This window comes from Cynocephalus volans, chromosome 6, assembly GCF_027409185.1.
Source record: "Cynocephalus volans isolate mCynVol1 chromosome 6, mCynVol1.pri, whole genome shotgun sequence".
NCBI lineage: Eukaryota > Metazoa > Chordata > Mammalia > Dermoptera > Cynocephalidae > Cynocephalus > Cynocephalus volans.
Window position 1 is genome coordinate 95,454,281 of NC_084465.1, and position 27,057 is coordinate 95,481,337.

Genomic DNA, 27,057 nt, shown 5'->3' on the forward strand with positions numbered 1-27,057 from the left:
AAGCAATTAGACAAGAAAATGAGATAAAAGGCATCCAGATTGGGAAGAAAGAAGTAAAACTATCTCTGCTTCCATATGACATGATTTTGTATGTGGAAACCCCATGGAATTCACTGAAAAACTATTAGAACTAATAATTAAGTTCAGCAAGGCTCCAGGATACAAGATCAATATACAAAAATCAATTGTATTCAACACACTTGCAATGAACAATTGAAAATTAAATTTAGAAAACAATTCCATGCACAAAAAGAATTCATGCTTTTTCAAAAACGTATATAGTAAGATCTCTCAGAGGCCAGTGCAGAAGAAAGGTGGGACTTTCCCCCATTCAAAGTCACCCACAAGGGGAGGCTGACGGTCCATCCGGCCTCTGGTGCCCTCCTCTGGTGGAGGGAGCCCGGCGCGCGGGAGGAGGCCGCTCCCGGGACGCGGGCCAGGCGCCAGGTGCACCGCGCGGGGGGCCGCGTCAGGACCTGTGAGGGCCCTTCCTCCGTGAGAAATACTTAACGTGATGTTTAATGATCGTGCTCATGTATAGACGAGTATCGCCCAAGCCGGGTTCATTACTGTTCTATTTCGCTTCTCCTCACTTCCATGGAAACAGACATTGGCCACGTGCCAGGCGAGTGCAAGGGCTCCGAAGTGGCGGCGGGGCCGGGATCAGCTTGAGGCCTGGCACCGCCCTCCCCTCCGCAGGGCTCTGGGACGTGGGGGGCGGAGCGCGGGGACAGCGAGAGGCGGGGGCGGGCTCGGCGGGAGAGTTGCAGGGGCGCGGGATGGCCGGGGCGGGGAGCGGGAGCGCGGGGGCGGGGATTGGGGCGGGGCGCGGGCTGGGGGCGCGGGCTCCGGGGGCTCGGCGGGCGGGCGTCATGGGCGGCCTGGGCGGGCGTGCAGCGCTTCGCCGGCTGCTGTGCGGCCCGCGGGCCCCGGGCCTGCTCGTGCGCCGCAGCTCGGGTGAGTCGGATCGAAGAGCGCGGCGGCGAGGGGCGGGCGGACCCTCGGCCTTTGTTCGCGCACGTGCGGGCTGCCTCGGGTCGGGGGAACCGAGGGCCCCGGAACAAGAGGAAGCTGAAGGCCGGGCGGCGACGGGGTACCAGCGGACGTGCGGCTCCCGTGGGACCGGCCTTGGCAGAGGAACGCTCCCTACTGAGCCGCCGTCGCCGCGGCGTTTGCTCCAGGCCAAGCTAGGCCGGAGTCGGACCCCAGCCCTTCAGTCCGCCTGGGGCCCCGCCGTGGCACTCACAGGGTGCTCCTGAGAGGTTCTTCTTGCGCTCTGAGAAGCTAACTGCCCTGCAAGGCACAACCGGCGGGCAGCAGAGTCCCCAGGCCCCTGTGACCTACGTTTGGGGGAACAGCCGAGGGGGGTTTCTCCCACGGGCTTCATTCACCCCAGAAGGGGTGTGGTGGGCCGCCGCAGGCTGCTCGCCAGCACTTGTGTTGGTTTTCTCTCCTGGGCATGGAGCCCGTACCCGGCCTGCCTGGACCCTGACTTGGTGTGTCTCCTGTTCGGCCCACCCTCTTTGTGGGACATCCAGTGTCAGGGCTACTCTCAAAAGCACTCTTTGACCTTGGGCCGATGCTGGAGGGTCAGCATCAGTAAGGGAGTGGCCTGGGGCTGTAGGAGGGTGAGGTTCCTCCTGTTCCCCTCCAAAGGAGACAGGCTGGGGCCGAGCTGGTGCTGATCCTGGGTCTGGAGGCGTCTGGCCTTGAAACCCCACAGCAGCAGAGCTTCTGCATGGCCGGGCGTGAGAGGAGGAGCCCTCTTGTCTCAGACAGAAACCCCTCAACCTTTTCAATCTCCAGGCCCATTCTGTCCCCGTGTCAGCCCACTTCTCCCTGGCTCCCTACTATTCCCTATTCTGAAACCCAGAAGAAGGGTTCTAGGTTCAGTCCAAAGTGAGGCCAGAGCCGAGCTTTCTCTCCAGAGCAACTGCAAGCCTACGGCTGTCAGTGAGCTAGGCTGTGGCCTCCTGGCCTCTGTGCTCTCTAAGATGCCTTCTCAGGGGAAGCTGGCTCCATCTTGGGCAGCTCCTGCCACGACGTGGGAGAAGCGGTCACCCCTTGGACACACTGCCCTCGGTGTCCCTGACGGGCAGTGGCATGGGGGCACCCCACTTGTCCCCTCCAGAGCTGCCCTGCATAGAAGCAGACACCCTGAAGCCCTGGCAGGGAACCCAGGTCTGGAGGACATGACAGCGTGAGGTGGCGGCAGCGCTGACCCCTCCTCTTTTAAAGGAGGGCCCTCCTGGACCCGGGAGCGGACCCTGGTTGCGGTGAAGCCAGATGGTGTGCAGCGGAGGCTCGTGGGGGATGTGATCCAGCGCTTTGAAAGGCGGGGCTTCAAGCTGGTGGGGATGAAGATGCTGCAGGTACCAGAGTCCTCCGCCAGTGGGAGGCCCTGAGGAGACTGGAGGGCCTTTCATGTCTCAGCCAAGTGTCAGGTGGAGAGTCCTGGCCTTGCAGCTGAAGGGGTGAGGAGGTATCTGTTCTGTAGCTGGGGCGGCAGCCCGGGTAGGTGTTATCTGCAAGGTACCCTGAGGTCACTGCTCCAGTGCAGGGTGGTGGGAGAGGTGGGGGGAGTGTTACTCTCTAGGGGCTCCTCTCACCCCTCCCCCAATGCCACCCAGGCGCCAGAGAGCATCCTTGCTGAACACTATCAGGACTTGCAGAGGAAACCCTTCTACCCATCCCTCATCAGCTACATGAGCTCCGGGCCGGTGGTGGCCATGGTACGGTGGAGCTGGGAGGGGACGGGGGGAGGGCCCCGCAGGGGGGGCACGTGGGTGTGTCCTCCCCCAAGCGAAGGGGAGGGCCCTAGATTGAGCCCGGGGTCCTTGGAGCTCCCACTTCTCCCCAGATTTTATCTCTCTGCTGCAGGTCTGGGAAGGGTACAACGTGGTCAGTGCTTCGAGGACCATGATAGGACATACTGACTCGGCTGAGGCTGCCCCTGGGACCATTCGGGGAGACTTCAGTGTCCACATCAGCAGGTACAGGGACTCTGACACATTCGGCCCCCCTCTGGGGGGTGAGGAGGGCCAGTTTTGGGTGGCAGCCTGCTCCTAAGGCAAATCCATGAGACTTGGGTGTTTTGCTGGGCCAAAGGTTAAGCCAGAAGAGTCCTTTGATGGTGGGATACATCTAATGTCGGAGAGAGCAGTTTTTTCACAGCCCTTTCACTCACATGGGAGATGATAAAGCACTCCCTTTGTGCTGTATGTGTACTCTGCCACGTACACTGCTATCTGACTATCTTGCCAGACACCCCAAGGGTTGGGATGGGACAACTGGTGGGGAAACAAGGCTCCCAGAAGCTGGGGTTTGGGCTGGTCTATGAGATTGTAAGAAGCTGAGGCCAGGCTGGAACCCAGTTTTCCAGCTTCCCTGTTATTCCTTTCCCCTCTGCACAATCACCCCGCTTGCTCCCCCAGACACAGGGCAGCAGACTGTCTCTGGGACCCCCCTCATGGTGCATACTGAAGCCTGAGCCTTACCTCTGTTGCCTGTCACCTGCCACAGGAATATCATCCATGCCAGTGACTCTGTGGAGGGGGCCCAGAGAGAGATCCAGCTGTGGTTCCAGAGCAGCGAGCTGGTGAACTGGGCAGATGGGGGCCACCACAGCAGTGTCTACCCAGCCTGAAGGTCAAGCTGCCCTTGGCTGCCCCAGTGTGTACTCGGGACCAACTACCTCCATCAACAAGAACTCAAGGCCACACCCACACCCGACTCTCCCAGACCACTTCCCTGTTCATTTTCTGACCCATTCCAGCCCAGAGGAGTGTGAGCCACCAACTTTATGTGCCTTTCTGTATCCTAAGCCAATACAAGATTGGACCAGATGCTTTCTGTACCAAAGTGCCCAAAAGCATTTGGGATGTTTTAAAAAGTGGGTAGTGTGACCTCCCCTCCCCCAAAGGAGAGACATTAAAATTCACTGTGCTGAGCCTGGGGTGGTGCACTCATTCTGCCTTCTGCCATCTCTGAGGTAGGAATGACACTTTTATGCAAGTTTTAAGCAGTTTATGAGCAAAAAGGAAGCTTACTGTCCAGCACACCCAGGAGGGGATCCATAATTTTTGACTGTATGAGCCAGGCAGGGATCCAGAGACCTCCAGCCTGAAATCCGAGAGAGTTCAAGCTGAGCCCCAGGCTTGGTGCTGTCCCAGCCCCCACTTATCTGAGCCTGCTGAACGAGGAGCACCCTGGGCAAGAAGGGAGGTTGCAGCTGGAGCGGGCAGAACGGGCAGGTGGGGGCTGAGAACACCCCAGGGCAGAAAGCCTGGTGACCATAGTCTTCCCTGCTTTGTGGCCTCACCTCACCCCCGAGTGCTGAAGTCGCTTCTCTCTACAGCCTAGGTGTGTCCCTGTTCACTTGTCACAGGCAGCAGACACTTTCTATCACTGCACCTGTTGAGGCCGACTCGGTCATTACTTATTCTTTTCGACATTGGTGACAGATGTCTAGTCCTGGGTTCACAGCATCGGCTACTGCCTAAGCCTCCGCATGACGGCAGAGATGTGAAAAAGGCTCAGGGTTAGGGAAAGCTCGAGTTACCGGATCTCGGCGGTGGGAACGGGCCCGCTGCACCTCACTGCTCCTGCGCGCGGGCCCGGACCGACTTCTCGTCCCAGCAGGCCGCGCGCCGGTCGGGACGAGAGCCGCGAGGGGGCGTGGCTGTGCGTCAGGGGTGGGGCGGTGGGGCAGGGTGGGGCAGGGTGAGGCTCACTGGAGGCCGCTGGTTTGTAGGCTCCGCAGTTCTTGCCATCCTCGCCTCCTCTAGCGCTATGGCCCAGCCGCCGCCTGACGTGGCAGAGGACGATTGTCTCCCTGAGTATCGCCACCTCTTCTGTCCGGACCTGCTCCGGTGAGCTGCGAGCGGGCCCGCTCCGGGCGCCCGGGGATGCAGCCACCGGAGGGCTCTCTCGGGGACTGGGTGGGGACCGCGGGTGGGCGGCCCTGGGACGCAGTGCCCCGCAGTTCGCCTTGGTACTGCCGAGAGCAAGTTTGTGTGTGCCGGCCGGTGTCTGCGGGCGACCCCAGCAGTAAAACCTTTGATCTTCAGGCTTGGGAGTCCTGGGAGAGTGGGGTGAGGGACCGCTGGGAAGATTTCTGTGTTTAGAAAACATGTCTCACTTGGTAACTTTCTGAATAGAGAATTTTAGGTTAAGATCGTTTTACCTGAAGACCCAGAAAGCCTGGGAATGCCAGGTTTTAAAAAGCAGCTTTTTATTTTCTTCTTACAAGAGTCATGCATGGGGCTGGCCAGCTCTCTGAGCGGGTTAGAGCGTGGTGCTAGTAACACCGGGGTCCAGGGTTCAATCCCTGAACTGGCAGGCCTCTAAATTAAAAAAAAAAGTTATGCCTGTTCCTTGTCAGCATTCAGAGTGATAGCAGTTACCAGTTCAGAGAGTCAAAGTCCTCTGTGGGACACGCCCTGTCTTCTGCCCAGTTAACAGAGACCTTTTTTTTGGCAGCTGGCTGGTACAGAAATGGAACCTCGGACCTTGGTGTTCTCAGCACCACGTCTAACCCAGTGAGTGAACTGGCCGGCCTAATAGAGCCCTTTTTAAGGAGGCTTCTTTTTTTTCTTCTCTCAGGGACAAAGTGGCCTTTATCACGGGCGGGGGCTCTGGCATTGGGTTCCGGATTGCTGAGATCTTCATGCGGTGAGCACTGCTCTGTGCATCTTCCTGTCTCTCTCTTCTCCTTGCCTGGACCCTGCTGGATCTTGGGACTCTTTGACAAGATGCTAGTGGGTGGATGAACTCCTCCAGGGAATGGGACCATCGATGTTACCCACCTGCCCAACAGGGTCGGGAGCCCATAAGAGGGTCTAGGGAGGGGTCAGGTGCTGCCCTGTGGCGATGCAGGACTCCAGGCTCTCCTAGAGGTCAGTGGAGACTGTGTGGCTCTGGCCTTGAGGCCTCCTGGGGCCTGCGGAGCTGGGGTCAGGGTGTTCTGTGCCAGACCGCCATGCCATGCAGAGCACAGTGTCTCATGGGACACAAGTTCTGTAACCTAGCTAGAGGTCAGAAACTTGTCACCCCACTTGGCAGAGGCCCTGAGTTAGGCCGAGGTGGGGGAGAAGGACCCTTCCCCAGTTCCCCCCAGGCCCCCATTTTTCTTTTTTCTTTTTTTGGGCAGCTGGCTGGTATGAGGATCTGAACCCTTGACCTTGGTGTTATCAGCACCACGCTCTACCGAGGGTGCTAACCAGCCAGCCCAGTCCCCCATTTTTCATACCAGAGAAGTTAGTCCCACAGGAAGAGATTTTGAGATTCTCTGAGCAGAGCATGGCCATCTGTGCTCAGGGTCATTTTGAGGATTAGGTGTAATAGTGCAGCTCCCATGGGAGCTGCTCAGCAGGTGGCAGCTGCTGTTGTCATGTTGAGGCTGAGTTTGTCTGGAGGTGGTGCAGGTAAGCACCCTGCCTCAGAATGGACTCTGTCTTTCACTCCAACCCCACAGATAGAGGGGACTGGGCATGTGGAGCTGAGCCAGGGGGACCCAGCAGGCTCTATGCAGATATCTGGGCCTGGAACTGTGGCCCTCAGCTGCCTCTGTGCCATGTACATGGTGTTTGGGGCAGGGCCTGCATGCCTGTGTGACTGGGCTACCCCGTGCCAGAGAGTCCCAGAAATTCCAGAGTGGGCAACAGCAGCACCCACCTGAGGTCCAGAGCTGCTCGGCCCTGCTTAGGCCCTGTGCTCTCTGCCAGCTGTGCCTTCAGCCCTTGACTGGTACTTCTGCTTAAGAAACCCTGGGGGAGCTCTGCTTAGAGCAGCTGGGAGGAGCCCACCTGGGTGTGTCCCACACATCTTCATGCCTGCTGTCTGGTTTTGCAGGCATGGCTGCCACACGGTCATCGCCAGCAGGAGCCTGCTCAGAGTGTCGACGGTGAGAGGGCCTCCTGTGGCCCTGTCCATGGGTGTCACTGGGGGTCCTGAGCCTGGGCTGGGAGAGTCCTTTGGCCCAGGGGATGGTGATACTTGTCCCAAATATGGAGATTCAGTGCAAGTGGTCTCCCAGAGATAGCCTGAGCTTTTTAAAAAATGTGATTATTGGGTCCTGTGAAGTGCTCTCTCATACGGAGGGTAATGTGCCCCAAGAGAGATCTCTGGACTCACAGGGTTATGAAGGTGGTTCACATGTCCCACCTATCTTGGTCTTTGACATAGGAGAGTCTCACTAGTGCCATGGCTGGCCTCAGGCAGGGATGGGAAGTCAGCTGAAGCTGCTGTCAACAGTTGACCGGTGATGGTAGTAGCCTGGAGGGTGATGTGGAGGAAGGATTCAGGGACAGGCGTCAGATGGTGATAGAGAGTGTGGGATATCCTAAAAATGTCCACCAGGGGTCCTGGCCCCAGGGAGTGGCCACTTGTAGGCTTTGCCTCCCCAGAGTGGAGTCCAGCAGCCATCCCAGGGTCACAGTAGAACCTGGATACATTGTCCTCACCAGATTAAGGCTGTTTCTCCAAGCCAAGGTTGCTGGGCTGCTGTTCACCTCTCTCTCCCTGTCTGGCTTCTAGGCTGCTAAGAAGCTGACTACTGCTACTGGCCAGCGGTGCCTGCCTTTATCTATAGATGTCCGAGCTCCTGCAACTATCATGGCTGCTGTGGACCAGGCACTGAAGGACTTCAACAAAATTGACATTCTTGTTAACTGTGAGTTGGTGTTGAGTGAACCCAGGGAGCTTCTGACAAGTCAGCAATCCTGTTGGGAGGGGTAGGGACTGTGCCAGAGAGCCGAGGTGCCTGCCCCAGGCTCACCTGCACCTGTTCCAGGTGCCTGAGGCTGAGACCTAGGCTCCAGGCCTCTGCACCAGCCCTGAGTCTGCTCTCTCTGGGTGGTGGGTCTGCACAGCCTCAGCTCGAGTGGATGCCCTATAAACATGACTGAATCAGAGTCACCAGTGCTCTGTGTTCTGCAGTCCCCTTTACAAAAAAGCGATAGACTTAATTTTTTTTTGGTATGGTTTTAGATTTACAGAATAATTAAGCAAATAGTATGTGGAATTCCATATACCGTCCCCCATAGTTTCCCCTATTATTGACATCTTGTATTTATTACCATTAGTGAACCACTATTGATATGCTATCATTAACTATAGTCCATAGTATACATTAAGGTCCACCCTTTGCTGAAATTCCCTTTTAAAAGCATTCTGTGTATTGGTTTTTTGGAGCTAATAGAGTATCACGACTTGGGTGGCTTAAAACAACAGAAATGTTAACTTCTCACAGTTCTGGAGGCTACAGAACCAAATGAAGGTGTCTGCAGGGCCGTGCTCTCTCTCGAGGCTCTAGGGGAGAATCCGTCTCATGCTTTTATCTTGGCTTCGGTGGTTGCTGGCGATCCCTGGCATTACCTGGCTTGTTGACGTGTTGTTCCACTTCCTACCACCCTCTGCTCACGGCCTTCTCCTCTGTGTGTCTGTATGTTCTCTCCTTTTCTTATAAGGACACCAGTCATTGGATTTAGGTCTCATTCTAACTCACTGCGACCTCAACTTAACTTGATTACATCCACTGATACCAAGTGTTAGGACTTCAGCATATCTTTGGGAGGGATATAATTTGACCCATAACATCCCATCTTACTCCTTTTGTTCAGGAGTTTATCCAAATGCTTGGGCCTTCTTCCCTGTCCAGCTTGGACCACCCTGAGGGTTCGTAAGCTCTAACTGCCCACGGGGCATCTGGGCTCCCTCTTGCACCCTCCCACCAGGGCTGCTGCCCACCCAGCACCCTGTTTCCCCAGGGCTCCAGCACTGCCTTCTGTCTCCTACTCTGCAGGCGCAGCTGGAAACTTCCTGTGTCCTGCCAGCACACTGTCCTTCAATGCCTTCAGGACTGTGATGGAGATCGATACCATCGGCACATTCAACGTGTCTCGTGTGCTCTATGAGAAGTTCTTCCAGGTGGGTGTCCTCCCCTCTGGCCAGGGCCTCTCCTCTTCCTGTTGCCTGCTCACTGCCCCACCCCTCGTGTGTTTCAGGACCATGGAGGGGTGATCGTGAACATCACTGCGACCCTGGGCAACCGGGGGCAGGTGCTCCAGGTGCACGCAGGCTCTGCCAAGGCGGCTGTGGGTATGGCACCCCTCTCCTGACCATCCCTGGGGCCCAGTAGTGTGTATGTGAGGCTGAGCCCAGCTGTGGGCAGCAGAGAGGCCTGGTCTTGGCCCAGGGCCTCCACTCAAACCCAGGCCACCCCAGAAGGCGGAGTGGCCCTGCATTCTCCCCTCATATCTGCCTTTCTTCTGTGCAGATGCAATGACACGGCACTTGGCTGTGGAGTGGGGTCCCCAGAACATCCGCGTCAACAGCCTCGCCCCTGGCCCCATCAGCGGCACAGAGGGGTTCCGGCGACTAGGTAAGGCTCTTGGGGTGTCCAGGCCTTCAGGCCTTCAATGGACCCTCCCCTGGGTCATGGGGCACCCATGAAAGCTTTCAGAACCTTGGTAGGGTATATATTGAAAAGCCCTATGCAGGCACTCTATGCTTGGCCTGTTCCTGCTCCACTAGGCGTTGATGACACTAACAGTGCCCCTGCCATTCCCGGCTGTAGTTCAGGGAAGGAGCTGGCTGGGGAGAGCGAGGGGCTGTGGAGTCCTGGCTTCACAGTGGCCTGAGCCTTCTGCTGCCCTCCAGGTGGCCCCCAGGCCATCATGAGCACACAGGTCCTTGGAAGCCCCCTGCAGAGGCTGGGGAACAAGACCGAGGTGGCCCACAGTGCCCTGTACCTGGCCAGCCCCCTGGCATCCTACGTAACAGGGACAGTTCTGGTGGTTGATGGTGGAGTGTGGCTGACGGCTGCAAACAATATCAAGAGGCTGGCGGATTTTGAACTTTTCTCTGCTAAGCTGTAGGTGAGTTCTGCTCCTGCTTCTTGGGGCCACCTGTGTCTTTGGTTGCCCCCTGCCCTCGCCCTGCCAGGTGCTGCTGTGGAATTGAGGGCAGGTCTCTGCAGGACCATCCTCCCCATCCTCCCTGCACCAGCCCCAGCCTGACCACATGGGGGTGCTGATACAGCCCCCACAGACTGTGCAGGAGACAGGGGCTGGTGCCGCTCGATCTTCCCTTGTGACTGTGGCCTCTGCCGACATTTCTGGCAGGTGTGAATGGCCCAGGCGGAGGTGGTGTTCTGAAGAGGAAGCGGTTGTCAGCCTGCTCCTGAATTCCTGGGACACCTCCTGCAGGGCTCTTCTGGAGAACTTCCTCACTTCCCTTCCCTGGTGCATAGCCAAGCCAAGAGTGCTAAATCCAAATCCCGCAATCCTAGCAGCCCAGCCCTTCCTCTGGGGACCGAGCTGTTCCCACACTCTTCCTCCCATGGCCCCACCTTCCCAGCAGGATCGACCAGGTAGTGAGCTTGGCCTGCTGACCTGGCCCTGCGGTGTCTGACCAAAAGCCAGGTGGGAGTGGTGATACGGCCAACATTCTAGGATGTCCCCGTGCCCGTGGTCAGGGGCTGTCCCGCCTGCCTGTCCTGCCCAGCCCCAGCTCTGGGTTGTCCTCCTAACTCCTCCTGCTTGTGTTCAGTGGATGTTCCTTGAAAGCTGCCCCTGCCTTGGATGGAGAGTAGCCACGGCTGCCAGGCTCGGTGTCCTGGGTCCCCTTTGCCGGGGGGGTGCAGGCTCAGGGACAGGATCCCCTGCATGCCCTGGGGCACCCACAGGGGCCTCCCCAGTGGGTTTTGGTTCTCTGTCATTCAGGGGCTGACTTTCTAGGCCCTCAGGTGGCTGGTCCCTGTCACCAGCACCTTCCCTCAGGCCTGGGGGGATTGGGAAATTCCAGCCTATCTTTCGTTCATTTCATGGTGGCTGTCAATGTCTGGGTCCTGGACCTGAAGCTTGTTTTCTATTCTGTGGTTTAAAAAGTCCAGGTCGTTCTTGTGTCTGTCGCCTGTGAGCAGCTGGCCCACAAGGTCCCACCCTTCACTGTCTCTGTACCACTGGCTTGCAAAGCATGGTTCCCTTGACAGAAAATGCATTTTCTTAAAAAATAATCTTTTTTCTATAAAAACAACTATTCATTGGACTTTGCAGAAGTGTATAGAAGGAAAAGGAACACAATTAAAAAGGATCCCTGGTGATCTTGTCATTCAGAGGTAGGGGTTGTGTTTCCTTCCTGCCTTTTTCCTGTGGAGTTTAGAAAACTCTTCCTGCCAGATGCTTGAAGCCCCCATCCTCAGGCCCAGAAGTCTCCTCTCTCCTCCTCCAAACTCCCAGCTCAGCGCTACTCAAAACCCCCAAATGCTTTCAGCCTTTACTTCCTGAGAGAGAGGAGAAAGGGTTTGGTATCTTGATAGGGTTCCACCCTGCCCCATGTGGTAAACATAGTTGTCAGCTCACAGGTGTTCAGTCGGCTTCAGGAGACTTCATCTCTTTTCTTTTCTCTCATGTGCTGAGTCGCAGGAAGTCACCACACGCTTTTCTCCAGACTGATGTGTTGACGAAGGTATCACTGCACTGGGGACTTCAACATGTGGGTTCTAACCTGTAAAACGGAACAGCCATAGTTACCCCATAGGAGGGTTAGAAGTGGCAGGTGCTTTTTTGCCAGCGGCGGCCCGGTGGCGGCAATGCTATGGGAGTTTCAGCCGGGGCCCTTCTGTTGGCAACATTGGAGCCACATTCACGTCCACAGCACCCCTGTGCCCAGCTTTGTTCAGCTTCCCTGGAGAATGCAGAGGTGGCCTCTGTGGGGTCTTGTCAAAGTAAGGGACTGAAAACTACAAACACAGACAACACCAAATGCTTCAGTGGCCCTTGAGTGTGGAATTAGCTGGGCTTACAGTTAACGTCAGCCAGTGCTTTGGGAATCACACAGGTGCACCATCTGTGGGGCTGAGTCACACATCCTTCACCTGGAGCCTGTCTGTGGACCTGTTTCAGGATGGAAACATCCTGTTCCCCAGTGCAGCTGGTGAGGAGGGTGGGATGTTGGTTCCTGAGCGATCCCTGTCCAGGGAACGGGCCCCAGGAGGAACCCCTTCTGAGCAGTACACTCCTGGAATGAGCCAGAAAGCCAAGTGTGGTTTCAGCAAGATGCCCAATTTATTTATTTATTTATTTTTAAAGATGACTGGTAAGGGGATCTAAACGCTTGACTTGGTGTTGTTAGCACCACGCTCTCCCAAGTGAGCTAACCAGCCATCCCTATATAGGGATCTGAACCCGTGGCCTTGGCGTTATCAACACCACACTCTCCCAAGTGAGCCACGGGCTGGCCCCCAATTTACTTTTAAGCCACACAAAGAAATATGAGGCTGGCCTTGACCCCAGTCCTGATTTGGAAACCTGCTCTCTCAGTATGGGGACCAGCCATTGGAGAGGAGGGGCTGGCTGGGCCAATGGGTAGCCCAGAGGAGCCAGGCAGGGGGACAAGACCTCTCTACAGGGCAGCCGCAAGCCACGTCCCTAAGAGGGCCCCTCACCCCGACAAATTCCCAGCTTACTCTTGTTCAGTCCTCCCCACTGAGTGCTGTGCATGAGACCCTCTGGCTGCTGTTCCAGCTCCGCTCCAGGTGACCCTTCAGTCCGTGAAGAAGGCTGCCCCTCCCAGTCTTCCCAGGACCATCCTAGCTTCCACGCTGTCTAAGGAGCTCCTGTGTCATGGGACCAGATGTGATGGAGTCACGTCCCCAAGGAGGCAGAGGGAAAAAAACCCAAAACATTAAAAACAGTTACTGGGAAGGGAGCGGCTGAGGCAATCATGAGGCCCTCAGAAATGCTGAGAGCTCTCTGGCCTGCAGTTCAGGACTGCTGTCCTTCAGAAACACCATCACTGTCTTGAAGACACAGAAAATGGCAGGTTACGGGCTGGCAGGTTATCTCAAGTTAGTTAGAACGTGGTGCTGATAACACCAAGGTCCAAGGTATTGATCCCTGTTTGGCCCAGCTGCTAAAAAAAAAAAAAAAAAAAGAGAGCCCAGTTCTCTGAAAAGAAGGATAGTCTTTTATAGGTGAACTTGGGGAGGGAATGTTCTGAAAGCGTAGCTGTGGAAGCTGAGGTACAGGCCCTGATGCCTCTGAGCGTGCTCCTCGGATGCAGATGAAGGTGTTTGACTTTCATCCTTTGAAAACTACATGAGAACACCAGCTGGGGCACAGGGCAGCAAGCCTCAGAAAAGCCACCATCTGGGGTAGGGTTCCCAGCCCCTTTTCCATGTCTTCATCAGTGTTCTGGGAACAGATGCACATTTTGGGTTTTTCCCCCATAGCCACCATTGATTATCTCACCACAAGGTGCAATACACAGAGCTTTAAGGATCTGATGCAGCTGTAGTGACAGGATGCACCACAGCTTTGGCACTTGATCGTGGCTCTCAGGCTGCACCCACTCTACAGTAAGATGCTTTCCACCGAGATGCGCATTTTTGTTTTTTGGGTTTTTTTTTTTTTTGTCTTTTTTGTGACCGGTACTCAGCCAGTGAGTGCACTGGCCATTCCTATATAGGATCCGAACCCGCGGTGGGAGCGTCGCCGCGCTCCCAGCGCAGCACTCTCCCGAGTGTGCCACGGGCTCGGCCCTGTTTTTTTGGTTTTTTAAAAGATGACTGGGGAGGGGCCGAGCCCGTGGCGCACTTGGTAGAGTGCTGCGCTGGCAGCGCGGCTAACGCTCCCGCCGCAGGTTCGGATCCTATATAGGACTGACCGGTGCACTCACTGGCTGAGTGCCGGTCACGAAAAAAGGACAAAAAAAATAACAACAACAACAACAAGGGCCGAGCCCGTGGCGCACTTGGTAGAGTGCTGCACTGGGAGCGCAGCAACGCTCCCGCCGCGGGTTCGGATCCTATATAGGACTGACCGGTGCACTCACTGGCTGAGTGCCGGTCACGAAAAAACGACAAAAAAAAAAAAAAAAAAAAAAAAAGAAACAACAACAAAAAAAAAGATGACTGGGGAGGGGATCTTAACCCTCGACTTGGTGTTGTCAGCACCAGGCTCTCCCAAGTGAGCCACAGGCTGGCCCTGAGATGTGCGTTTTTAAAAGCATTGTGTGCTGCATCTGTTGAATGAACAGAGGAAAGAATCTGACACTGTTCACCCCCTACCCTGTTGTGAGCCATGCGGTTTATTTCTGAGACATCACTATGATCCACAGGTGGCAACAAACATCTGGGTGGGTTCATCTGTGTATATACAGAAAGTAAAGAAACCTTAAAATTGCCCAAAATAAACAGTGCTGATTTCGGGGGAGCTCCTCTCTGCTGGCTTCTGTTGCCATGGTAACTTGGTGCAGCCTGACCATGGCTTGTGCATGCCACAAGCCCCAGCACCAATGCCTGTTTCCCACGTGCAGGGATCTGGCTGGACACCTCCTCGCTTTGGACACTGTCCACCCACCAAGTTTGCACTAGCACCTGCTCTGCCCAGGGGTTCTGGGGACCCAGAAAGGAGTATGTGCTGATCCTCTAGGGGAGGGGCTGGTGCCCCCAGTCATGGCTTCCTGTCTTCTCCCTGCCTTGCTTCAGTGCACATAGGCTTGCCAGCTGAGTGAAGGCAGGGAGAGTGAGGTGAGGAATCCTGGAGAACCTCCTCAGTCATGACATTTGAGGTTCAGCAGATACTCCCCTGTCCTCTGACCTCCACATCATTTTGTCTTTATCCTGTGGGACAGACCAAGCCCGCCAAGCAGTGGTCAAGCCCCCAGCCTGGGCTGCATGTCCAGTGAGCGGCGGCCTGTTCTTGCCTGGCTCTGTACCAAAGTCTGAATGTGCCTCAGCTGGGCATCAGAGTCCTCTTGAGCAGGGTAGGCAGGTGCCGCAGGGTCAGGGCTTCCTGGGCTGACTTCCGCTCAGTGCTGGGGCATCAGCACCCGAGGGGCATTTCCCCTGGCACGTGTCAGGCAGTTCTCTGTTGGACACATGTGACAGAAACACACTCTGGCCCTTAAGATCCAAGGATAGGAATGTATGGGAGGATCCTGGGTTTTCTCTGGGGTTCCAAGGGAGGGATGCCCCAGAGCTGAGGGGTTAGGCAGACATGGAGCTCCCGGGTGTGAGCCTTCCTTCTCTCACCCCTGCCTGGCCCTGTGAGCCTGAGTCTGCCCCTCGATGCAGCCCAGCCCCAATCCCAGCCCTGGCCACAGCCTGTACAAGCTGTAGCTCGGACCCTGGAGAGAGAGACAGCGTTCCTTTTGTCACATTCATGTCCAGATTGCTGAGGAAAGATGCAGATTTGCGGTTTGGGTCAGGTGTCCGGCTCTCATTCAATAAACCACAGCCAAGGGTTGACCTCACCCTGTGAGTGCAGCAGCTCCCACTTCAACCGTCAGCACGGAAAGGGGCAGCTCCTATAAAATGTGTCAGCAGACCACCCAGGGTGGGTCCTGACACCGGCCAAAGTCACTGCAGACCGACATGTAGCCCAGCATGCTGTTTCCTCTGTGTGTGTGTGCGCGCGTGCGCCTTTTCACCAATCACATGACTCTCAGGTCTCCTCTTTGGTGCCTGGGTACCCAACAAGTGTCTGTCAAGGAAGAAATGAGAAATATTTGTCAGAAATACTAAGAATTAAATTTTAACTCTTCCACCACCACATGTAATTTGGACAATTTTTACACTTCAGGGAGGAGAGTGATGTGGACTAAACCTTCAGCTCTTTGCATAAGGTGACGGGAGGCTAAGAGAAGGGAGCTCTGCATTCCTGTATGAACCTGTCCTCCTCAGCTCCTGGGCATCCATCCCCAGGCTGTGGTTTTGGCCTCAGGGCAGGTGTGGTGGGTGCAGAATGTGGACTCTAAGGAGCACCGGGCACAGTGGGAACTGGAGATGCTTTGTCATCACAGGAAGCTAGGAAGCAGGTGCTAGAGCTTCAGAGTGCAATGTTAAAATAAGAACATCATCAAAACTTGGGCTGAGTCAGGAGGAATTAAACTGTGCCTCACAAACTCATGTTCTATTTTTGCTCTAAGGAATGTGCTTTACCAAATTTGAAGGTGTGAGAAAAAATCCTTCCCTACTGAATAAAATATCAGTAAACGCGAGTGGGGCTCTGTGGTCTCAACTGCTGGAGGCCACGGGGGGAGAGTGTGATCCAGACCTAACACTGACTTTGCTCTCAGTCTACTTATTGAATACAAAAATGTTAATCTAGTTTTCAAAATTGTGAATTTAAAATATTTGGCAGGCAGTGTTTGTTTATAGCTTTATTGTGGTATAATTGACATGCTATACACTTCATATATGTGGAGTGTGTAATTTGATGAGTTCTGACATATGTCTGCATCCATGAAACCATCAGCACAATCAAGGTTAGGAATGGGCCCATCACCTGCCACGCCTTTCCTTGCCCCTGGTAATCCCTCCCTCTCACCTCTCCCCACCCCATCAAACTCAAGTGACCGTGGATCTGCTCTCTGGCACTGCAGGTGAGCTTGCATTTTCTAGAATTTTATATAAGTGGAATTACACAGTATGTACTTTTTTCTGTCTGGCTTTTTTTATTGAACAGTATTATTTTGAGATTCATTCACAATGCTTGTAGTGGGTTGAATTACGTCCCCCAAAACTCACTGAAGCTTGAATTGTGTCCCTCGAGTTTTATGTATTAGAAACCTGGCCCCCACTGTGATTGTTAAGAGGGTGGAAAATCCTGTTATGGTAATTGAAATGTTAGATTGTAGGACCCTACAGTAGTGAATGGATTAAAAATGGTGGTCAGGGGTTCTGAGGGATTTAAAAGAAGAGAGAAGAGAGTCTGTCTCTCTCTGCTCTCTCTGTCATTTTGCAATATGATACACTGCGTCACTGTCACCATCACCAAGACCCTCACTAGATGAGTTCCCTGGACCATGGCCTTCCCAGACTCCGAAACTGTAAGCAGTACATTTAATTTTCTTTATAAATTACCCAGTTCCGTGTGTTTTGTTATAAGCAACAGAAACGGACTAGTACAATGCTGTATGTACCAATAGTTCACTCCTTTTCACTGCAGAATTGTATTCCATGGTATTCATTCTCTTGTTGATCAGCGTGTGGGTTGTTCCCAGTTTGGGGTTACTACAAATAAAGCTGCACAGATACTGGCTTTCATTTTTCCTAGGTACCTAAGAGTGGAATGGTCACATGGCCAGGTCATATGGTCGATATATATTTAATTTTAAAAGAATCTGCCTTATTATTCAACCTTAAAAAAGGAGATAACTGCCATTTTCGACAACATGGATGAACCTGGAGGACGTCATGCTGAGATAAGCCAGACACAGAAAGAAAAATACTTCACAGTATATTGTGGAATCTTTAAAAAAGTCAAATACATAGAAACAGAGTAGAATGGTGGTTATTGGGGCGAGGAGGGGGAGGGTATGGGGCGATGTAGGTCAATGCGAACAAACTTACAGTTACGTAGGATGGATAAGTCTAGAGATCTAATGTACAGCAGGACTACAGTTAATAATACTGCATTATATACTGAAAAATTGCTTAGAGAGTAGGTTTTAGATGTTCTTACCACATGCAAAAAAAAAGAGTAACTGTTGGGCCGAGCCCGTGGCGCACTCGGTAGAGTGCTGCGCTGGCAGCGCGGCGACGCACCTGCCGCGGGTTCGGATCCTATATAGGAATGACCGGTGCACTCACTGGCTGAGTGCCGGTCACGAAAAAACGACAAAAAAAAAAAAAAAAAAAAAAAGAGTAACTGTGGAAGGTGATGGAATGTTAATTTGCTTACCTGTAGTAATCATTTCACAATGTATATGTATATCAAAACGTACACCTCAAATATACACAATCAAAAATACATTAATTGAAAAAAAGAGTATGGGGCTGGCCCATGGCTCACTTAGGAGAGTGTGGTTCTGATAACATCAAGGCCACAAATTCGGATCCCTATATAGGGATGGCCGGTTAACTCACTTGGGAGAGTGTGGTGCTGACAACACCAAGTCAAGGGTTAAGATCCCCTTACCGGTCATCTTTTAAAAAAAAAGTATGTCAGACTGTTTTCCAAAATGGTCAGAATGTAAAATGGTGCAGCCACTTTGGAAAACAATCTGGCAGATTTTTAAGAAATTATATACGCACCGACTGTATGACCCAGCCATTCCATTAATAGTGCCCAGGAGAAATGAAAGACATGTTCATGCAGCAGTCTTCCTGGACAGGGAATTCCAGAATCAGGATGGCTAGACAAAGGCCAAAGCCCTTCCTTCCTTCCTGTGTCCAGGACAGCAGTTGGGTGCTGTGAGGGCTGGGAAGGTGAACTGTGGTGCCTGATGAGACTTGACTCTTCCGTCACCATGGAGATAACAGGCAAGTCCAGGCGGAGACTGCACCAGCTCCATGTGGTGCTGTGGATGGGAGAGGAGAGCGCCAGGCTCTCGGCAGGGAGAGGAGAGGTTGGAGGACATCTTTGGGGGATGTCTTCTCTGCACCTTTACAGGAGGGAGAAGGCTCCCAAGCTGCAGGAAGAGGATGGGTATGGGCACTGTGGGGAAGAATGCAGGGGCAGTCGGGTGCAGCAGCTGGAAGGCCGGGCTGACTGGTGGGGTGACCTAGGGGGTGGGGTGAGGCAGGGCCCAACAGCGGCTGGACCAGAGAGGGTGTGGTCAGAAGTGGAGAGTGTTGAGATCCTCACTGTGGAAATCCAGAGGAAAGAGGATGCGGGAGAGAATGGGGAGGGACGCAGTGAGGGGACAAATTGCAGAGGAGGCGCTACTCTGGATGGGGTCGGAGGGTTAAAAAGTAGCAGAGGTCCAAATTAACCATCACTGAGGTCTGAGCCATGGGGGCCCAGAGGATGGCTGGGTCACGAAAGAGGTGGAAACGGGTGGGCAGGTCTCTGTGGCAGTCGAAGACCTGGGTCAGGGCTGCTATGTCTTGACATTCTTACTACTTGTAGAAAAAGGGCCCCACATTTTCACTGTGCCCTGGGCCCGCAGATTGTTTGGCCAGCCTGTGCAGGGTGAGCTTGGCTCTGGATGCCTGGATTGCCGGTCTGTGTGGAATGTCCATGGAGTTTCCACGTGGTGGGTTGGGATGGAGGGTGAGGAAGTGGGTGATCCATCCCGGATGACCACTCAGGGCCTGGGAGAAGATGCTCCATGAGCAGGAGGGGACTGACACTTGGTTGAAAGGTGGGAGCTGTAGGAGGAGGTGCCGGGCCCCTGTGGGATGGGTGCCCAGTTGCAGTCTGCCTGATTCTGCACCCTGGCCCCCCTCACAGGGCTGTAGCAGGTCCCTTCCTCTTCCAGCAGAGTTCAGCCCCACCCCTTCCTGGCCTCCCCTGAGCACCGTGACTGCCCCTGGTCAGATGCCCCAAAGCATTCAGTAGGCAGCTTCCACCTGGACCACTGGCTGGCTCCGCCCTGGACTGTGAGCTCTTAAGCGCCTAGCTCCCCTGGAGCGCTGGTGTCCAGTACTGTGTGGCCCTTGGTGCTGGCTGAGGGAAGGGGCCTACATTGGACACATCTGGAACACCTCACCTTGGGAAGGGGGCTTCTTCAGACAACCCTGCCAAAGAACCTGCGTCTCCACCCTCAGACTTAGCTCCCCAGTGTCACTCCACCTCTGACAACTCCTCCCCATTCCCCACTGATTTACACAAATTACTTTCCAATCTTAAAAATAGAAATGCTGATGTAAAGGTGACATCACAAATAGGTGGGGAAATAACAAATAGTTTGTAAGTGCTGGGGAAACTGGCTCATGATGTGAGAAAAATAAAGGTGGGTCCCCATCTTGCACCACATAAAAAAAATACTCCAAATGGATAAAAGATGTATTTTTAAAAGAAAAAACAATAAATACAGACAGATGTCTTTGAGACTTTGGGCAGGGGATTTATTTATCTTATTTTTAAAGTGTTTATGAAATTCTTAAAATATGTGGACAAGCCCTAACAATAGCACGAAGTACCCACATGCTGACCACCCAGGTTTTTTTTTTCATTGTACCTATTTATGGGGTACAGTTTGTTGTTTCAATACATGCATGTATTGTGTAATGATCTAGTCAGAATAGTTAGCATAGCTATCACCTAAACATTTATCATGTCTTTGTGGTTATAACATTCACGATCCTCTCTTCTGGCTACCTTGAAATATACAATACAGTATTATTAGGTATTGTCACCCTAGAGCACCAGAACTCATTCTTCCTATCTAACCATAACTTTGTCACTTTGTACCGGTCTACCAACCTTCCCCTGTTCCCCACTTTCCCTCCCTTTCCCTGCCTCTGGTAACCACTATTCTACTATTTCTCTTCCTTTTTCTCCTTATTTTATTTTTCTTAATTGACCCTTAATAGTTGTATATATTATGGAGTACAATACGATATTTGGGTACATTCATACTGTGTGCAATGATCATATCAGGGTGTTTAGAGCAGATGTGGTTCATTCATCTATACTGCTACATAATATTTCTTCACTATAGACTACACCTAAGTGATTCAGTTCTTTCTTCAGGGAAATATGAAGACCAGTGCTGCAATGAACCCCCTTTTCCTGTTTCCTTGTGAATACATGCAAGTTTCTCTCTGGTAGGTACTGAGAAGTCCCAGATTGAAGTGTATAGACCTCTAGTTGTTCTTACACTCTCTGGAGTTATCTGATAGAGTTTGGATGTGTTGTCCTCCTAGAACTTATGTGGAAATCTGATCCCCAGTGTGGCAGTGTTGGGAGCTGTTTGAGTCATGGGGGTGGATCCCTCATGAATGGATTAATGCTGTCCCTGGGGGAGGAGGTCCTGAGTGAGATCTCGCTCTTTTAGTTCCCAGGAGAGCTAGTTGTTTAAAAGACCCTGGCACCTTCTCTCTCTTTCTCACTTCTGCCCGCCATGTGATCTGCTTGTACCTGCCAGCTGCCTGCCACTTTCTGCCATGAGTAGAAGCAGCCTGAGGCCCGTGCCAGATGCAGCTGTTCCAGAATCATAAGCCAAATAAACCTCTGTTCTTTATAAATTACCCAGTTTCAGGTATTCTGTTATAGCAGCAAAAAATGGATTAAAACATTATCAAACTTAACTTTTTATTCTGATTGGTGTCAAATGCTGTATTTACACATTTCCTTGATTACCAATGAGGCTGAGCATCTTTGTATATGGAACTGCTTATTCATATTTTGCCCATTTTTCTACTTGGTTGCTATTCTTTTACTTGCTTTTGAGGAATTCCTTATGTATTCTAGGAATGGATCCTTTATTAGTTACATTCATTCTAAATATATCTTCCAATTTGTTACCCCCAAATTCATATGTTGAAGCCTGCTATGGTTTGAATGTGCTCCCCCAAAACTCATGTTGAAACTCAATCCCCAATGTGGCAGTATTGAGAGGTGGGGCCTTTAAGAGGTGATTGGATCATGAGGGCACAGATTAATGGATTAATGGGTTAATGGATTAATGGGTTATCATGAAGTGGAACTAGTATCATCATAAGAAGAGAGAGCAAGGCCTGAAAGAGCACATTAGCACGCTAAGCCCTCCTGCTATGTGATGTCCTGAGCCACTATGGGACTCTGCAGAAAGTCTCCACGAGGAAGAAGTCCCTCACCAGATGTGTCCCCTTGACTCTGGACTTCCCAGCCTGCAGAACTGTAGGAAATAAATTTAATTTTCTTTATAAACTACCCAGTTTTAGGTATTCTGTTATAAGCAACAGAAAGGGGAGTAAGACAAAGCCCTAACCTCCAATGTGATGGTATTTGGAGATGGGCCTTTGAGAGGTACTCAGGGTTACGTGAGGTCACAAGGACATGGCCCTTATGATGGGATTAGTGTTCTTATAAGAGACACCAGAGAGCTGGCTTGTTTTCTTTCTCTGACATATGAAGACACAGCAAGAAGATGGCCATCTGCACACCAGGAGGCAGGCACTCACCAGGAACTGAATCAGCTGGCACCTTGATGTTGGTCTTTCATCCTCCAGAACTGTGAGAAAAAAAGTATCTGTTGTTTAAGCCATCCAGTCTATGGTATTTTATTATAGCAGCACAAGGAAGCTAAGACATCAGTCTCCAACGTGTCTGTCAAACAGAAGACTTCACTGAAACAAAATAGTTTAATTAAGGTATAATTTACATATAGTAAAATTCATCCTTTGTGGTGTATAGTTCTGTGAGTTTTAACAAACACATACAGTTTTGGAACCACCATTACAATCAAGATATAGAACAGTTTCTTTACTGTAAGGAATTCCCACACTCCCAGCCTCCACTGATCTGATTTCTGTCCCTATAGCTCTGGAAGGCTTAAATTTCAATGTATTTAATTTTATCATTTTTTTCCTTTAACGGTTTGTGATTTTCATTCTTGTATAAATAATTTTCCTGCTTCAAGGTCATAAAGATATTTTCCCACTTCAAAGTGTTGGGAAAATTGAATAATCAGTTCCCCTTGCCTTAGGTCAGGTTGGGGGTGGTGCAGCGCATTCTTTGTAAGCAAGTTGTGTGTGGGTGGAGTTAGTGTGCGCAGCGCAGTTTTTTGCTGGTGTGGACTGCCTCGGGTGTCTGCTGCCTGCAGGCCATGCTCTTGAACCTACAGCTTCCAAAGGCCTTTTTGCTGGTTACCTAGCTCATAGACCTGCGTGTGAGGGGTCTGGTGACCCAGCCTCGCGTGTGAAGGGTTTGTGACCCATTCTGTGAATGGGCTTGAGCAGTCTGTGAGCTCCAGACCTGGCCCTAGCACAACAATTGGCCCAGTTGGTGCAGGATTACGGGCAGGTAAAAGAGCTCGACACAAGGTCGTAAAGATATTTTCCCATGTCTTCTAAAGTGTTAAAGTTTTGCTTTCCACCTTCCATGTCTTGATTACCTGGTAATTATTTTGAATCTAGGGATATAGTTGTGAGGTTTCTTGTGGACCACTGGATTCTTTAAGAAACAGTTCATCCTTTCCTTATGATTAGCAAAGGCCCCAGGGTGAAAATGATAAATTTGACTACAAAATTAAAGATTTCTGCTTAATTTTCCCCATCAGGGGATCCTCACAGATATAGTTCCTGGAGGAGTCACAGGCAGGGAGAAGTTATTTTTAACTTCTGAAACTGATGAGGGATTTTATCTGCAGAAAGTCAGAGAAACCAACAAGAAAATAAGCAAGTGCTACAACTGGGCAGTTTGAGGGTGGGCAATAAGAAATACTGGACCACTCTAGCACTCAGCTAAGTGCAAATAAGACAATGATGAGATGCCATCTTATGTTCCCTGGATTGCAAAATGGGGAAAATCACATGCAAGGTCTACTATACTTTTGCTGTATTTCCTCCCAGTTTTAAAAAATGTGCATTTTAGGCCTAGCTGGTTAGCTCAGTTGGTTAGAGCACAGTGTTATAAGACCAAGGTCAAGGGTTCAGATCCCTGTACTGGCCAGAGCACTTAAATGGTGAAGAGGCCCTACCCCTGGGGAGGCACGCACATCCTTTAACTTGCATCCCTCAGGTCTCCTGACCCACTTTTCCTTCTATGGGCCAGACAGGTCCACACAGCCAGGAATTTGCTGTGTCACTGTATTAGTCCGTTTCTGTTGCTAATAACAAAATACTTGGAACTGGGTAATTTATAAAGAAAACTAAATTTATTGCTTATGGTTTCGGAGTCTGGGAAGTCCAAAGTCCAGGGAACACATCTGGTGAGAGCCTTGTCCTGCTGGTGACTACAGCAACTCAGGGTGTCACATGGCGAATATGGCAGAGCAGAGAGAGCTCCTTCTGTGCTCTCCTTTTAAAGCCCTCAGAACCATACCCACGACCACCATTAAACCATCAACTTAATCACCTATTCAAGGCCCCACCTCTCAACCATCATAATAGGATTTCCCACCCTCAACAGTCACAGTGGGGATTAAGTTTCAGTAAGTTTGGGGGGACATTCAATCCACTGCAGTCACCCAGATAGTCTTTATCTTCTCTGTCTTCCCCTACAGGATAAAGGTCATGAGGAAGGGGATCAAGGAGACCCACCTGCTTGGTGAGTTCCAAAGGAAAGTGTTTATCACAAGTATGTTTCAACAGAAGATTCAAAGAGTGAGATTTTTATAGACATTGACCCAGACCAGAAGACCAACAGATGTGAGCTTCACCCCACCCTCCCTTCCTCCTCTTCTGTGTACCTGTTACCTCATTAAGTTAAAAATGTGCCTACAGGTGGGTGTGGAGGAATGCAGTCAGAATGGCAGCAGAGGTTGCTTTCCACGGAGCGGGTTCATTTCATTTGGAATGTTACAGATCAGAAACTGCCACAGACCAAAAAGTGGACATGCCAGGTCCAAATGGTTGACCAGCTGACCAGGAACTTGTCACTTTTAATTTTTCATGAATAGTCTCTTTAACTGGTCCAAGCAGGAAGGTGCATGCTTTCCATGCTGTGGTTCTATTTGAGAACCTCAGCCAGTTGAGCAATATTTTTCCAGCATAGGCACCACAGCAGGAGTGCCTGCTTCCCTAGTAAGCCAGCCTTCTGTCTCCGACAGCATCAGCACCTAAGAACAGGGGATCCTGTCATTTTTACCTCACCCACATTAACATCTCTATTTACAAAAGTTGACACATCACTATAAGTGCCTGTGAAAATTTTATCTGGCCAATTTTATCAGTCTAATTTCAAGTTCTGGCCAAAACTGGAGGTGATTTTTTTCTTTGAATGCAGTAGCTCCCTATGAACACATATGGCTCTTAGAAGAAGAAGATGAGAACAAGCTGACTGGTTAGCTCAGCTGGTTAGAGCACAGCCTTCCAACACCAATGTCATGGGTTCAGATTCCTATACTAGCTGGCTGCCTCCTGCCCTCCCCCCCCAAAAAAGGCATGTGGTTCGGGGAGGAGGAAACCCCGCCTCTCCTCTCTTTTCCCAGTGCCAGCCTCACAAAACCTGGTACCATGTGTCCTGGAATTTTGCCACAGGAACTGACACAGTTAATTAACATACTGCTCCTGACTGTACACTTGGAAACAGAGGTTCAGCTCCTCTCGTTCGTGCCAAAGCTGGTTATGAAACCATACCTGGTGCTGGTGCCCACGTGTGTAAAAGTACGAGTTCATACTTTTCGCCTGATACATTTCACGACAGGCTGAATTTAGCACCCGCCCCGGGGCAGCTCACCTGCTCCTGACATGATCCCGTGTGGCATCCCCTGTTCCTCTGACGACAGGGACACCTAGAGACACAGAGATAAGTCGTGGAAGACGGCCACAGTGCTTTGGAGATTGACTGTAGACTGGCCATTAATACTGTACATCATATTTTAAAAACTTTTGTCACAGGTTCAAAAGAAGGTCTCATTTCACCCGCGTCCCTCTTGCTAGAAGTGAGATGGATCGCATTTTAGGGGCCCTTACACTCCAGATGGCGACTGCGCAGGTCAGGTTCTGCCTCTGCCGATCTCCGCGCGCGACCTCGGCAAGACCCGGTCCAGATAGGCGCGGTGCGCGCGCGAGGCACCCGCGCGTCCAGCTCGCCGCCGCGGGCAGTCGGGACTGCGTTCCCCGCCTACCGACCTGCGAGAGCGCTGTACCCGGGAAGGACCTGGCCCCTGTGCGCATCTGCCCACTTGGGTTTATCGCTCGCCACTCGGCGCCGTTGATTCGTCCGCCCGGCGCGTGGGTCGCCGCTGCGCCCGCTCGTGAGTTTGCGGTGGTAACAAGTGCCAAGGCCTGTTCTCGCGCGCCCCTCACCGCTGACGTCACGCCCGCGCTCATGGCCTCCGAGCACCCCCGCTCCCTGCGCCCGAGGCTCGGAATCCCGCATGGGACCCACGCGAAAGACCGGCGTCGGGTACAAGCCAACCATCCTGTACTGCTCGGCCTCCCGGTGCCTGCCTTTATAGCAAGCCGGCCAGGGGCGGGGCCACGAGGCGCGCGACGTGCTGACGTCAGGCCTCGGGGGCGGGGCCGGGGCGGCGGCGGCGCTCGGGTACCCTAGGCGCCGGTTCTCCTCAGTCTCCTCAGCCGCTTCGGCCTCTTCGTCCTCCTCGGCCATTTCCACCTCCTCCGCCTCCCTCTCAGCCCCTCAGCCCCCGTCCCCTCAGCCCCCGGCAGCCCCGGTGCAAGCTTACCAGGCCTCGGCGCCTTCCCCGGCCGCGCGCAGCCATGGGCCCGCGCCCGCCGTGCCGCCGCGCCGAGGGCAGCTGAGGCGCGGCGTGAAGATGGGCAAGGGCAGAGCAGGGCCCGAGCACCAGCCCGAGCAGCCCGGGCGCCCCGCGCGCGCCCGCCCGCGCCGCCGCGGGGATGCCCGCGCCCGCCGCCGCGCCCTGAGCGCCTTTGTCTGCCGCCCGCGCCGCCCGCCGCACCCCTAGCCTGCGGGCCGCGCCGCGGACATGGAGCCGGGCCGGCCGGCCTCGCTCCCCGACGCCGAGCCGGGCGGGCCCGACGGGCCGGGGGCCGCCCAGAGAGCGCCGGGCCCCGCGGCGCCGCGCCCCGGAGCGCCCGCCGCCGGCCCGGGCCCAGAGTCCCCGGGGTGCGGCGAGCCGGCGGCCGGGGCGGGGCGCGCGGCGCGTTGGGGCGTCGGGCCGAGCCCGGAGGAGCGGCCGCGGGAGCCGGGGCCGCCCGCCCCGCCGCCGAGCTCCGGCTCGCGATCCGACCTGCAGCCTCCCGAGCCGGGCCCGGCTTCCTCCCGGACCGGGGGGCTCGAGGGCTGCGGACCCCCGCGGCGTCCGGAGCGCGAGTCCGTCCGCGGGCGGGCTTCCGGTCGCAGCTGCCGGGCCGGGGGCGAGGCCGCCTGCTTCCCCGACTTACCCTCGCCTCCGGCCGGCGGGCTGGCGCTGGACCTGCGTCCCGGGAACCCGGAGCAACCCGCAGACTCCGGCCGGCCCCACCCCCTCCCGGGCGAGCCCGCAGGGTGTCTGGAGGACGGCGCCCGCCTGCGAGCGGTGTTCGACGCCCTGGACGGGGACAGGGACGGCTTCGTTCGCATCGAGGACTTCGTGCAGTTCGCCACGGTCTACGGGGCAGAGCAGGTACCCGGGCGCTGGGCCGCGGTCGGTGTGGCACGCGTCAACGCGGCGCCGCGGTCGTGAAGGACGTGTTGAGGCCAGGGGGCTGTGCTCTTTCTTTTTGTTCCCCACTTCTGCCTTGGGTTTCTGGTGAATTGCAACGAAGCCCCC

General features: G+C 53.4%; 3 protein-coding genes and 1 non-coding gene across 5 annotated transcripts in view; 3 read left to right on the forward strand and 1 right to left on the reverse strand.

Annotated features, from left to right (window-relative positions):
* Positions 1-862: 862 nt before the first annotated feature.
* NME4 (NME/NM23 nucleoside diphosphate kinase 4) lies at positions 863-3,924 on the forward strand. Its single transcript, XM_063100653.1, has 5 exons — positions 863-957; positions 2,239-2,372; positions 2,631-2,732; positions 2,881-2,993; positions 3,523-3,924. Exons 1-5 carry the CDS (start codon positions 873-875, stop codon positions 3,644-3,646), a joined length of 558 nt encoding a protein of 185 aa, XP_062956723.1. The 5' UTR covers positions 863-872; the 3' UTR covers positions 3,647-3,924.
* Positions 3,925-4,712: 788 nt separating this feature from the next.
* On the forward strand, positions 4,713-20,883 carry DECR2 (2,4-dienoyl-CoA reductase 2). 2 transcript variants are annotated; one of them, XM_063100612.1, is made up of 9 exons: positions 4,713-4,871; positions 5,605-5,673; positions 6,853-6,904; positions 7,537-7,672; positions 8,804-8,928; positions 9,006-9,099; positions 9,278-9,382; positions 20,430-20,503; positions 20,824-20,883. In XM_063100612.1, exons 1-8 carry the CDS (start codon positions 4,792-4,794, stop codon positions 20,480-20,482), a joined length of 714 nt encoding a protein of 237 aa, XP_062956682.1. In that variant the 5' UTR covers positions 4,713-4,791; the 3' UTR covers positions 20,483-20,503; positions 20,824-20,883. The 2 variants fall into 2 exon arrangements, with proteins under 2 accessions (XP_062956682.1, XP_062956681.1); XM_063100611.1 differs by lacking the exons at positions 20,430-20,503; positions 20,824-20,883 and adding exons at positions 9,661-9,878; positions 10,125-11,118.
* On the reverse strand, positions 11,412-11,481 carry LOC134381383 (small nucleolar RNA SNORD63). The gene has a single exon (XR_010023978.1). It is a non-coding gene; the product is annotated as a small nucleolar RNA SNORD63 (small nucleolar RNA).
* Positions 20,884-26,271: 5,388 nt separating the features above from the next.
* The window catches only part of RAB11FIP3 (RAB11 family interacting protein 3), an 88,737-nt gene continuing 87,951 nt past the window's right edge, over positions 26,272-27,057 (forward strand). The window contains exon 1 of the mRNA XM_063101063.1: positions 26,272-26,910. Coding sequence (XP_062957133.1) covers positions 26,272-26,910 — 639 coding nt within the window. The remainder of the gene's footprint in view (positions 26,911-27,057) is intronic.